The sequence below is a fragment of the Candoia aspera genome, chromosome 3 (assembly GCF_035149785.1).
Source record: "Candoia aspera isolate rCanAsp1 chromosome 3, rCanAsp1.hap2, whole genome shotgun sequence".
NCBI lineage: Eukaryota > Metazoa > Chordata > Lepidosauria > Squamata > Boidae > Candoia > Candoia aspera.
In genome coordinates, this window is record NC_086155.1 from 46,708,274 (window position 1) to 46,722,528 (window position 14,255).

Here is a 14,255-nt window from a genome sequence, read left to right on the forward strand (position 1 = left end):
TGTAATTGCAATGCTATTATAATTAATTTCCTAGAATCTGATTTCCTGTAGTTTCTCCATAGAAGGATAGCTGGTGCAGAATTGCTGTCAAGAGAGGGCATTTGGTATCCCTAGGAAGGAGGATAGGCAAGCCAGTATTTGCCAGATGCCTTGAACTTTCTCCCATAAGCTGCAGCCCATGTGCCCAGTGGTAAGAGATTATGAAACTGTACTCCAAAATATCTAGACAACATGAGGCTGCCTTATTCCTGTCCCAGACATTTAGTGCTTGGATAGGGTTTACTTCCTTCTTACTCTGTAGAAACGCTTTGCCTTTTTTCACACTCCTGTCAGTTATTGAACAATTGGATGTTTACATTCTCTGCATTCCTGCTCCAGCCATTAATAGAACCCTGATAGACTATTGACTATATCTTTCCATACCTTTTTAGCCTTGCTTCCATTATATCCATATACTGATTCATATATTGCCTTTTATTCTTTCTCTCTTTTTTTAATGTTCTAACCAACCACTATCTTGGTCTTCCCCTTTTTCTCAACCCATTCACTCTCCCTTCATATGTAGTCTGTGTATGTGTGTGTGTGAGAGAGATTTGATCCTGATTCATTCTCTGTATGGCCAAGCCACCTCCACATTCTTCTTTTGCAATGGCCATTCACTTTTGTATTTAGTCCACATTCAATGAGCATCCTCTCATTCTAGATCCTATCCTTGTTTGACCACACATATATTTTAACTACCCCATTCCTGGTGCATTCAACTTACTTTTATATTTCTCCTGACATATCCAACTCTCACTTCTGTATAACAAAATGGGCAGAATACACACCCATAAACAGCCTCTTTTGTTGCTTTTAACAAGCATCTGTTCTTCACAACAGACCACAAACTATTCACTATCTTTTCATCAGCATTTGTACAACTTAAAGATTTCTTCCAGTTTTGCATCTGTAGTAAACAGTCTAGCAAGGTATGGAAGTTCACCTACTTGTTATGTTTTAGCTATGTAAGTATAACATATAATTTGCAATCATTCACTCCATTTTCACTGTCAAAAACAACTACCTTGGTCTTCAATACATTAATTTTCAGATAACTGCTAGTCCCAAAAGCAGATAATAGAAAGCAAGGCAGCTTTTTAGTTATAGGGTACTCCTAGGTGATGTGAACAAGTCCTCTAAATCGAGACAAGAACCTGAAACAGATGAAAAGTCGTTAGTGCTTATGAAGTAAATCTTCTCTGTGATGTTTCTTATTTATAAATGTAGCTATTTATTGTTATTTGGTAAATACTAGTTACAGAACTGATCTTGTGAAGATGGCCATGTCCTGTGTTTTGTAACAGGGCCACACTAAGCCCTGATGTGAATCCAACTACCATGGCTTGAAATACTCCAGATGTATTTGACTTCACTCCCGTAATTCCCCAGCCAGTATAGCCAATGCATTATGGGAGGTTTACACAGTTATGCAGAGATAATTTGTGAATGTAAATATAGTGCAACAGGCAAAGAAAAAAATGTATAAGATCCTGTCCATGGTCAGATCTATGATCAGTTCTTATGACAATCATTATGAACAAAATCCACGAACTTCTGCCTTCTCTGTAGTTCTGGTCTCATATGCTGTAACAGGACTGACATCTGTTTATCTATAATCTTCCAAATAATGGGGATGCTGGAGGATAAAAATTAATTGGATTGTTATAATGAGCAGGATCAGTGGAGTACAGCTGTGTCGTCTGGCTGGTGGAGAAAGTATCAAGAGTGGCCTAACCCATCTTACTTGCTCAGAAAACAGAAAAGCACATGGCTTCAGTTTTTATGCTATACGCCTCCTAGAAAATACTTCCCCTATTCTTCCCTGTCTTCATATAGGACCTCCTTGGACATTTTTCTGTAGGCCTTTTCCTTAAAAAGTGTCCTGCTTGCTTTGCCTATTCTTCTTATCAGTGCCTTCTGACCTCTCAGTCTCTCATTAAACAGCCTGCTTTCCCCACTTTTTTCTTCCCGCAGTCTCTCTTACCAGCAGGATACTGACTTCTGAATAAACCTCCCAAAACACAACAAGCCAGTCAGGAGACACAAGAAGCCATTAGAACTTTCAGGCCCAGAAAGTTCCTACTGAGAATCTTCCTAGGGCAGAACAAGGCAGACCCTTCAGCCATATCAAGTTTCCAGTCACCTCTGTTGCAGCTGTTTGATTTCAAGCGAGAAGAGAACACTTCTTGTCTTGGGTAAAAGTATTCTGACAGGCCTCCAGAGGGCAGCAAAGAGCAATGAATTCATCCTTTCTTTTGACCCAGCAGCTGCAAAGGGCTGCCTTGTGAACCATTTTCCCTCCTCTTCCCAGTAGCAGCTTTTCTACCCTAGGCAATTTTTTATGACACTGTAATTTCGTGTTTTTTTTTCTTAAAGGAACAGATGCAATTAGCAGTTTTGCTCACTGATGATTCTCAATGACACCCTCCCCACCTTTTCACTTTTATTATCTTTACTCCCATTGCTTCAAACTTTCAGATTTAAAGGAAAGTGAAGTTCCAAGCCCAGAGTTAAAATATAAACACATGAATCTTGAACCTTTTTTTGTGCTCCCCTGGCAATTTGGACAATAGGGTGGGATGGAGATAGGAAAGTGAGTTAAATTTTAGGGAAAGGGCTTCACCATGTGGTGTGTATCCACAAAAAAAAAAAAGGTTAACCACAGGCTGGAAAGTTTAAGGAGCCTGCAGTCTGCTGAAGCAAGATGGGTACCTAGGTCAGGGTGAAGAACCTGCAGTTCTCTAGATCAGTGTTTCTCAATCTCAGCAATTTTAAGCTGTGTAGAATCCCCACGGCTGGCTGGGGAATTCTGGAAGTTGAAGTCCACACAGCTTAAAGTAACTGAGGTTAAGAAACACTGATCTAGAACTTGCCCCCAGCAGCTCCAGCCAGCATGGATTGTGATAAGAGATGCTGAAAGCTGTAGTTCAGTAACATCATGATTACTTTTGACTGCTAACACTACATATACCCTTCCTAGGAGCCAGACATTATTCCACCAATAATTTTGTTTTGAATTATTAAAGGTGCCGGAGCCTGTCAGCTGGTTTTGGACAACATACTAGGCTAGGATAAAATGGGGTTGTGTCATTTGTGGCAGCATCAGACTTCAACCCAGCCTAACCTTAATACAGCCTTATCATAAAAGCTTTAAATTGCATTTTATAAGGATTAGCTGGTTGCCAGATCAGCTTCTTTGGATTTTCCAAAAAGCTTTCTCCCTATTCACTGGAGGTTGCTCTATTGTCAGCTGTCCTCATCCTAATTCTGAAGGCTTATCTGACATAGTTAGACATATGCAGAGCAACTGAAATTTCATTCAGTGTGTGGCTTCATTCAAGCAGTTAGATAATCTCCTATAACGCCCTTCACCAAAGAGGAAAAGATGTCCACTGCCATAATACAATGAAATATCAAAGTCTGAATTACCTTAATATTTGAAATGTCTCTTGCTCCATTACTTCATAATATCACCACTTTTAGTGCAAAAATGGCCAGGATCTCAACATTTTTACCAACACATGTACCAACTATAGAAATTAGTGATGTCATTTTAAAGTTAGAAATGTTGATAGGTGCTAGAAGACATTCACACCTCCAGTGAGACACTGTTGGGGAAGGGAATAAGTTTAGCCTATTCTTCCTTCTTCACATTGGAGGCATTTAGCCTACTCAGGATTTTTACAGCTTTGCCATATAACCCACCTTAAATACAACCCAGAGGAAGCAAAGGCAACAACTATTACTCTTAATCAGTGGCTGTCCTTGATTCATGGGGGGAGGGGTCAGGAAAAGCCCCAAATTCATGCTAGTTTCTGAGCTTCGAGAGTTATTTTTTAATGCTGGATGTTAAATAAAGCTGCTACTTTTTTAAAAAAAAAAGGCATGTGTGGTGACTGTATTTAGAAGCCTTCTGGGTGCAGGGACCTCTGTGGAGGAAATTCCTAGAAGGAATAATACAAAAAATGTTAAAGCCAACATCACCACCCAAACAGTCTCAGAATGGCTCATGATGGTCCTGACCGCAGACCTTGTAGGAATAGCCAAAGCCAACCTGTTTTCCCTCCATCCAATCAATGAGGGAGCACAGAAACTGGATCTTGACCAGCAACATCTCCTCACCCTCTGCCACTAGCTTTTACCTTGCTGTCTTTGCCCTTGGGGAGGAAGAAGGCAAATGAAAAACAAGGCAATCTGGGCAAATCTCTGCATGCATTATGGTGCCTTCACAACCAAGGGAGTGGGGAAGCCATGGCATTGGTTCAGCAGTGGGCAAACTGCTTGCCCCATTAGCCCTAACTGCAAAATGGAAATGTCTTGATTTGAATTTCTAGGTAGCCAATCTGTCCTTTTTCAGAAATACTATGTGGAAATTGGGAGCTGGGGGTAGGAGGTTGCTGCTGCAGCATAAACAGTACCAAAGCTCCATGGGGCAGGGCCATAAGTCACACAATACCCTCTCTTCTGAGCAAGTAGGAGACGTAAGCTGTCTTTGACATCTCCACCCATCCAACCAAGATGGAGCCTGCTGTCAGTACCCATGTTCCACCCTTTGCATAGCCTGTTAAGAAAAATCAGTACTTTCAAAACAAGGAACAGCATTTTCCCAAGCTAGTTTCTCCTGGATGCTTGCATGGAAGTTAAAATGGCTTCTAAACATTGAGTTGCTCAGAGCATTTTTGGCAGGCTTATCTTCACAAGATCATTCAATGTGCATGGATAGCAAGAACAAAAGGAATAATATATAGTAGGAAGTTTTAGGAAATAAATGAACTCCTCTATACAGCAAGGGGATCTCAACCATGGTTTTTTAAACCCTCCTATTCTCTTCAGAGGAATTCATGATCATACTGCATTTTCATGTTCTCAGTGTTGGCACATTAACATGCACAGATTTCTTTCATTCTCTGGCATCACAGTGATGTAAAAGCTTCAGAGGGAATCTAATCTACCTAAAAACAGCGAAACACAAACTTGAGGGTTTTTTTTCCTCCTGAAGATTGAAGTATATGGACTATGTCAGTATGAAATAGAAGTCTCTGTAGATAATTGTGCTATTCAAACAATCACAGCATAGCAGCAAACAGTTAAACAAGCCTGAAGACAGATACAGGGACACTGGCCTTGTCCCAGAGGCAACACAAACATCCCTACACACCACATTGGCTTGTGTGTTGATGTATATCTGTACTCATCCTCATAGTCAGAACCAAGCAATTTATGGAGAGTTTTATAGTTTGAATTTTGTACCACGAAAAATTGATTTCATGGCCTGAATAGTTATCTGAACACAAACAAGTGAAGATTGCAGTGTGGGTGACATTGTGTAGTAGTGTATTGTGCACTTGGAAGAGAAATCTAATTGCGTAATTGTGTGATGTAGTTACTGTTTGAAATATATGACTGCTTTCAAGCTCTAGGGGTTTTCAGAACCATTGCTTTCTGTGGTGCTTGCTTGTTTTGGGAGCAAAACAACTGAGCAAACTGAGGTAACAGGGTGAAAGCCAAGAGAGGCATCTGTAATATGGGCAGAGCTTTCCCAGTTCATTCACGACCACCAATCAATGAACTGGTTAGGCTAAACTTTTAAGATATAGTATGCATCTCTTAGCTGGTTACCTCACAGTGACTTGTTTTAAAAAAAAATGCAGATGCTAGCACCTCTCTCTTTGTATGTGGCACCACTAATTTTCTTATTGGCAATTTTCATGTACTCAGTTCTATGTACATAAACAATACAAGATTTTTCTGTATCATGATAGTTGCTGACAATACTGAATGAATTGTGTGTTCCTACAGGTGCAAGGCAAGTTGGTGGACTTTGTTTCTTGAATGAAAGACAAAAAGGAACCTTTTAAACACCAAATGTCTCTTTTTATCTATAAAGCCAATGTGATAAAATTAAAAACTGGAGGGAAGATGTTTTGTTCTTGAGTAATCTACTATCCATATTATGCAGATTGTTGTCAGATTGACTCCTTGGTTAGTTCGTTTAAATCAGTAACTAATTTATGCAGGGAGCTGTGCTTCAACAGCAACAAGACCCCCGATTCCCTATCCCTGCTATATTCTGCTCCATGAATTTTGTGATTCCACAAAATAAGTAATGTTTCTTGTCATGTTTAACTGGCTTGATTTGGGAGAGGTAGAAAGAAGTAGCTGCTACTAACCTAACACCTGGGACACCATCATGCATGTCTGGGCCAATGATCAAGGCAGATCCTTGTCTCCCTCAAGAGATTTTCCAATGTCATTCACCTGCTCAAGGTCATTTCTGTCAGCTGATGGCTACCCTTTAAAGCAGCCAGAAAATAATTCCATTGGATCTGTACTGCATAGTGGTCCACAGCAGAGAGACATTCTCATTCCAAAGGATGCACTAATGATCAAGAGGACACAGCCAACTTTCTCTGGCATGTTAGTTTTTGAAGACCTGCCAACATGCTCACATACCATTGGGCTGCTGAGGCTTATGTTTGCTGCAGCAACTCTTACTTTACATTGGTGGCTTGTGATATCTGACTGGCAAAGCAAAGAAAGAGTGCCCTGAGTTCTCTGCTGTAATGAAGAAAATACTGTAGATCTTGTGAGATACCTCTCATTTGAAGTAGCTGGGAACAAGGAAGCTTGGATCTCAGGACACCAGGATGACAAGTTGAAGCACTCCAATCTGTGATTTTAAATCCTGATTGAAATCAATCACAACTGGCTTTAAAAAGACCAAGTGTTTAAAAAGATAAAGCAGTTTTGGAAGTTGTAGAGACTTGAGAGAGATGGTTAGGCTTAGGCTCATTTGAAAAGTATGAAGAAGGCATCCAGCCCCACCTTGAATACTGATTTAAAGACAGGATTGGTAATACCAGCTGGTGAACATTTCAGCTACAAGGGAATCAAAAATTAAATTGTGCAGTTCTTACACAGCCCTTATAGCTGGAGGCAGGCCCTGGTTCTTCTTTCTTGGAGTGGAAGATTTTGATGTATGCAATGTCAACATTGGCCTTGTGTAAACAGATTGTGCAGGTGTATCTCAAACTATTTTCAAGACTCATAAAATCTATGTATTGTCTCCTGTGAGATATACTCCTCTCTAAAGGTAAAAAGATTTGATTTGTGAATAGGGCCCATTGATGAAAAGATTTCAGAAATATCTTTTTCAACCAGTAAGATAATAGACTTGAGATTTTGAAGATGTTAAACATGTCAGCATGAACAAGGATGACACAGCATCATTATACAGATGGAGGGAATGGTAAAAATTAATGGCATTATCACTTGTAAAGGACTATAGTACATGTTCTCAAGGAAATAAGCCGCATTAAGAACATTGAATTTACTACCACGTAAACACATGGAAGACTGAGATCTTAAGCTTCAATCCTACACAAACCTACCTGGGAGTAAATCTTATTGAACTTCCTGGGAATTTCTTCCAAGTAAACATGCATAGCTACATCAATGTTTGCAGATAATCCAGGGAAGTCTGGCATCATGTACCTTCTGTATTTTAAAGACTAGTCAGCACATCTCCACAGCCTTCAACTGCTGTTAACAGGAACAGGCATGATGGGTTAGGTGGTCAAGTAAATTTTACAAAACCAGAACTAGCACAGAACTCTGTTCCAAAACATCTTTATTGTACCAAGAAAAAGAAAACCCTTTATAGACAAGTGTTGAAATATACAGGTTAAGTTACTAGTCTTATTAACAAAATAAAGCTCTATCTATATGTACAGACTTTTTAAAACAAAATAAAAATAAAGCAGCAGCCAGTTGCTAGATCACAGTAGAAAGGGATAGGATAATGAAAAACTGGAGGAATGGGGAACAATATAGGACAAAGCCTAACTTATCATTCATCCATCTTGATGCTCTCCAGATGCTAGACTAGAACTCCACGATGCTTGCCCGTTATGATGTTGGATGTGACGGGAGTTGTAATCTAACACATCTAGAGGGCACCAGGATCAAGGAAAGCTGTGTAACCCTTTCTCATGATGCTTATTACAAATGAACTAAATGATCCACTTCCTCTCCATGATAAGATACAATTGCATCTTTGCTCTTTTCAAAGTTGTGTTTATTGAAATTAGAATAAGGGAAAATAAATTGTTGGACAGGTGCAAGTAGTTTTGACTTACCTAAGCTAGTCAGGGACGTAAGTCATACTTAATGTGACAAAATGATAAAAGTTGTCATGAAAGAATGCCAGACAAGAGCTTTGTTTCTCATAAACAAGAACCAATCTCCTGATTCTATCCAGTTACACCCAGGTCCAGTGTCTTAGAGTGACACTAAACTACGTAATGGCACTGTGCACACTAAGATCAAATTTCAGAGTGACAACTACATTGATCAGTGGCAGGAAAGATAATGCCTTGCATGCTCAGCATGCAACTTCTGTCAACTCCAGAGTTGCACTAGGTTTGGGCAGGCATTATCAAGGACCACACTCCTGAAGTTGGTGAGGCCAGGATCCAATGTTCAGGGGTTTACAAGGAAGTAAATGCGTGCATAAATCCTCTGTAAGATTTAAGGTATCCTCTAACCACCTCCCAATTGCCAAATATACGAAGAATAGTGACCTTTTGCCACATCTACTGAAGTGGGTTACAAAAGGGATGCTGGTGGGCTTTTTGTACCCCTAACTTAAAGACTAAGGGTAATGCCAAACAGTGAGCATAGTACTAGCAATCCTGACTTTTCTGCCATAAATGATAAATTGGCTTGCAATTCACCACTTCTGTGTGTGCATGCACATATACTGCTATGCTTCATACTGCAATGGGCCAGATACAATCATGTGGGCAATGCTGTATTTCTTTCATGATCTCATGTCTGGTCTTAAGTTGTGGGGATCAGTGTGTTATATTAACAACTTGGTCACCCTAAAACAAAAGGGAGAATTTGTCAAAAAATGGAGAATTACATGTTTACTTTAATCACTTCCAATTTAGTTTCTTGGTGATGTTACAATTTCTCACGACAGAAAGCAAAAGATTCCCATGCTGAGACTGAAATCCAATGGAAGTGTACAAAAATGTTTAAAGGGCTATCCAAATGTGATAGGGACAAAATATGTGGAAAAATGTATGCAAATGTACCTAATTCATTCATCAGAGAGATACTGTGCATGTGCACATGTATATCATGACCCTGTACACCTTCCGTGCCTCCCTCATCATTGTTCTTTCCATGTACTGAAACTAGCCACTGGTGTACCATTGACCAAGAACAGTTAGCTCATTTAAATCAGTGCAAGACTGCTGCTTTTACTAATGCCACAAAAGGATAAAGGGGAAGAAGGAGGTGAAAAAGCCACTTGTATACATTATACACTCAACTCAGGATGATCTGAGCATGATAAGCAAACAAGGACTTATATTGCAAACTATGATTGTTGACTTCAATTTAGGGAAAACATGAATTTACAAATATACAGAGGCCTACCAGAGGCTCAATAAACCAGTATGACAAAAGTGGACAAACCCCTTGGAAGTTGCTGAATTACAATATCCTGTTCCTCCAGTTTGGCCATGCCATGAACTGTAATTCAGAACAACTCAAAGAACACACGTTTCCTACCCTGTACTACAGCATTCTTAGACTAACTCAATAAAAGTGTCCATTTAAGAGAATTCCTATCCCTTCACAGAAGATGCTTCAGAACAGCTTTCCCAAGATGGTGCCCTCCAGATATGTTGGATTATAACTCCCATCATGCACATTTGGTGCTGTAGTGGGTGGGTATGAAACATCTAATAACACCCTTGGAGGGAAACAATTTGGAAAGATTTCCTCAGAAACTTCACATTTTATCCCTTAACTATCAAGTCAGCTTTCTACTGTTGCAGGACGTCCTCTTCTCCTGTGTGTACTGAGAATTGGCAAGCAAACGAGGGTAGGAGGGAAGCAGGCCACGGCTTAATTTATAAGTTGGGCCAAGGCTGCCAAGGGTAAAGAGGGCCCTTCGAGACCTCAGCTGCTATTCATTCAAGTCCAGAGCTAAAAATGGCTCCATGGGAATTTATTGGCAGGGCCAGTGGGAGTTGAACAAAACAAACACAGGACAAAGTGAAGTTGGAGTGGGGGAAAAGGCAGAACTAGCTGACATCCGGAATGAAGGGGGAATAAGTGTTCCACCCAGACGTTTCATTTCAGGAAAGTGAAAAGGCCCCCAAGAGGTTGGTTGAATGGTAGTGACTGGGTGGCTAATGTAAGCTGGTGCAGCTGGCCAGGCTGCAAACAGGTGAGGCTCTGTTTGGCTGCTGGGAAAGGAAGCTTTTACATCAGCTTTCTGAGGAAAGGAGAGAAAGCCATAGAAGAAATGAACAGGAGATACAATTGCTACCCAGCCACAGAGCATTTGCCCCTGAACCCCAACACAACTGAATACCACATAAAAGATAGATACAGTTGCAACTGGAATGAGGAAGCATTTTCCAGTCACGCTTTCATTCCTGAGAGTACAACACCTAGTACTGAGCTGTTAGGAAGATGGGTTCAAAGAAAACAGGTTCTGAAATCTGCTGCTCTGTATTTCCATTTCTATCCTTCATCCCTACTGACTCCATAATACCTTTGTTCTCTCTTATTTAACTACAGTGAAGTTTGGGATGTCCTTAGCAGGAGTTCTGACCCTAGTAGGAAAACATACCAGATACATTACAAGATTCATATTCAATTCATCTTCAATTTCCTTGGTGAAAATTCAGCAGGTCAAAGACAAAATTCCTTCCTTTCCAGAGGATATAAATGAATGGGAAATAACCTCTACCAATACCAAAGATGATGGCATACAGACTTGTTCCTCTGTTCCATGTCCATCTCCGCTTTAACAAGCTCCCTCCCCCTTGTTTCTTCCAATGACACTAATTGTTCCATGTTGGAAAGAGGACAAAAGCTTGTCCGTACTTTCCATACTTGCTTGCTCCTTGTGTCATTAGTTTAGTCTGTGAGAACCACCAGCTCGCCATCACTCTTCTCCTCACCCTCAGAATCCTCATCTTCACTGTAGTGGTACATCTCCCCATCAGGCACTGAATGACTGTCCTCTGCCCCATCCCCTTCCTCTGGCTTCAGACTACATGTGTTCACTATGACTGGCATGTTTGGTTCCATGCCATGGGACAAGTAGTGATCCATCAGTGGTGGAGCTAGTTGAATCCCAACTGATCGCTGGTACATGAGATCCGAAGAGGAAGGTGGCATCTGGCTGCTTTGGGGCCTAGGGAAGACATTACAATGTATCATAAAAGTCATGCCCCCTTCCATTATGCTCCATCCCCCACTCCATCTCAGTGTTCATAATATTTTTACTAATGCACACTGTACTTCCCAGCATGAGAACAGATAAGCATGAATAGAGAAGCTGTGATCCTTTACTACTGAACTACAACTCTCAACATCTCTAACTATTGGTCACACTAGCTGAGGCTATTGGTAACTGCAATTCAGCAGTATCTTGGGGGCCACAAGTTCCTTACTCCTAGGAAACAACACATGGCACTGGCCATGTGTTTGTGCAATACTGCTCTCTTTGGGATGAGATCAAATCAACTGTCTCCCAGGATCCTTCTATCTATCAATCTATCAATCATATTTATATGGCCGTTTATATTCTGGACATTCCCTCTACAGCTAGGCTTTCAGAGATGCCTGCCTCCTCCTAAATGCTAATCATGCCTGTATGATCCAGCAAAATGTTTAATTATGTCTGTGATCCCTACAGTCAGCAAGGCTACAAGACACACACAGACCATACCCTGGGTTAGCTGTTTGTCAGGGTCAGTGCAAATAAGGCCAGGAAGCCTTTGCAGGTCACAGTTAATGATGAATCAAGAACCTGAACCCTATTAAGCTAACACTGCCCTGCAAAAGATGTGCTGTGCAGTTTCCTCAAATAAGCTGAATTTCAGCCATAGGAACCTGCAGGCTCGGAAAGCTGTGCTCAGGAGGAACAGAGAAAAGGGACGGGAAGCCTCACGCAATCAGGTAGCCCTGCCTGGCGTCCTGGCGCCGATTCCTCATCAGTGCCTTGTATTCACCAACACGAAGCCGCTTCCCTTCCACAATGCAGGTACGTTTGGGGCGGGGCTTGTACTTGTAATTGGGATACTTCTCCAGATGCTGGCGGCTGAGACGTGCTTGCTCTTCATAATAAGGCTGCTTCTCCTGATTGGACATTGACTTCCATCGGGATCCTGAGAAAAACAGAGCAGTGAAAGAGGCTGACCTCAGTTACCCTTTTTTCTTCCTCAACTGCACGGTCTTTCTCACTCTTGTGCTAGGCCAGAATAATACTTCCTAAGGAATGGGCTTAGAACGAAAAAGAACACGGAGATACAAAAGTTGACTATTGTAGATTAAGATGAAAAACACTTTCACGTCTGCAATATTTCCCTTGAAACAGCCAGGAGAGAACAGATACTGCACCTTTAAAAGCTGAGTTTGAGACCTAAGACAGGGATGGGCAACCTTTAGATAGTCAGAAACCAAACAGCAACAACTTCTTGTTCTTTGAATCACAGTGAGTAGGTGAAGAAGCAAACTGGCTATGGACATTACTAGGGCTTTCTATCTTTTTCAAAGTTGGGGGGATTTTTTTCCCCTTTGTTTTTGAAATACGTTCAACCTACTTTGAGACATGTACCTCTTTTCATTTGTTTTTGCTGGTTTTTGTGATCAGAGGGGTCCTGGGGCTACAAAAATAGGCCTGGGTGTTGTATATAGCTGCTCAGTCTTTGTAAGACAAATTATATGGAGAGTTAATGGAACAAATTATATGGAGAGTTAATGGAAACTATTTCAACCAGATGCAGTTCTAAAGGCTATAGCATAGCCCTACATTTAACTTTAATTACCATTTAGGTAAAAAGAATTATTTCTATAGACTGCTGCATCTCCAAGGACATAGGGCAATTGTAAGGCTAATCCTGTACAATACCTGGACCATCATATCACACAGGAATCAGGAGCTTGAGAAAACATCTGGCTGTGTTGTCTGCTTAGAACTGCAAACTGCGATACTAAGCAAGCCATACTATATAGTTAATGGAGTGTCCTGGCTCCTGTGGGATTACAAGATGTGTGATCCTCAATTTGACAAAGACTGGACTGGGCATCACCCAGCTCAGAATGAAAGCAAAACTATCTCTTTACAAAAACAACAAATGTCCATTCCCCCCCCCCTTTTTTTTTCTTCAGAAGGAAGAATATTTTCTCACAAATTTTAACCCACAGAAATGGGGCTAAGGACCACAGGTGAGTCCACATGACTCCTGTTTATTTATGAATAAAAATAATTTTTAGATTTATAAACCACCTCACTCCAAAGACTCTAGGTGGTGTGCAAGATTAAAGCAAAATACAATACAAAAACAATGTAATAAAAAAATGGTAAAGAAGAACAAACAATAATGGCACAAATCTTCCTCTAGCTTGGTTTTTTCAAACTGCAACTTTAAGATGTGTATACTTCAACTCCCAGGATTCCCCGGACAGCATGAAGCATGGAGTTGAAGTCCACACATCTTAAAGTTGCCAAGTTTGAAAAACACTGCCCTAAAGGAAGCTCTGGCATGGGCTGGTCCATGAAGTCATGAAGAGTTAGAAGCAACTGAAAGAATAAACAACAAAAACTGCTTAATTACCAATGGCCTTCTAGAAAAGCCAGATTCTAACTATTCTCCAGAAGGCCATAAGAGAAGGGTTATTCTTGCCTCAGGGGGTAAGCTAAGCACATTGATAGATGTATATTAAACCTGCATGCATTATTATTTAATCAGCACTTAACTGTACCACCAACATAAAGTTATTATTATGATTATTACTACATCATGTGGAAAAAGTTTTATTTGCGAAGATGCACTATTGTCCAACTGCAAGAGAATGCATGCAAATCCCCTTTTATTTAATGAGACCTTTCACACATCTCAAATATTATATTAATTGACTGATTTGTGCTGAGTTATATGACACATCAGACAAATGGGAAAGTAAAGGTCAGGGAAGTGCAATTCTTTCCCCTAGTGCTTCTCTCTTTATAAATGGGAAGCTCCAGAGCCATGGCCACCTACTGCTAACTGGAACCCTTCCCTCCTGCTGACCTTTTCTGTCACCTTCCTACACTGGTCTTTGAATTCTTTCAAGCACAAGGTATGGGGAGCAGGTGGAAAAGCTAAAATAGGCTGGCCTGCTGTGTGACTGGAATTCCC

General features: G+C 40.7%; 2 protein-coding genes across 5 annotated transcripts in view; one reads left to right on the top strand and one right to left on the bottom strand.

The window, feature by feature from the left end:
* GOLT1A (golgi transport 1A) overlaps positions 1–14,255 on the top strand; it is a 321,971-nt gene that overhangs the window by 76,486 nt on the left and 231,230 nt on the right. The window lies entirely within an intron of this gene.
* SOX13 (SRY-box transcription factor 13) overlaps positions 7,656–14,255 on the bottom strand; it is a 65,042-nt gene continuing 58,442 nt past the window's right edge. For 2 of the 4 annotated variants that reach the window (XM_063297546.1, XM_063297545.1), the window contains exons 13-14: positions 12,026–12,242; positions 7,656–11,266 (exon numbers count right to left, since the gene is read on the bottom strand). In XM_063297546.1, the coding sequence (XP_063153616.1) occupies positions 10,987–11,266; positions 12,026–12,242 (497 nt within the window). In that variant the 3' untranslated portion in view covers positions 7,656–10,986. The remainder of the gene's footprint in view (positions 11,267–12,025; positions 12,243–14,255) is intronic. The other 2 variants (XM_063297547.1, XM_063297548.1) reach the window with 2 other exon arrangements.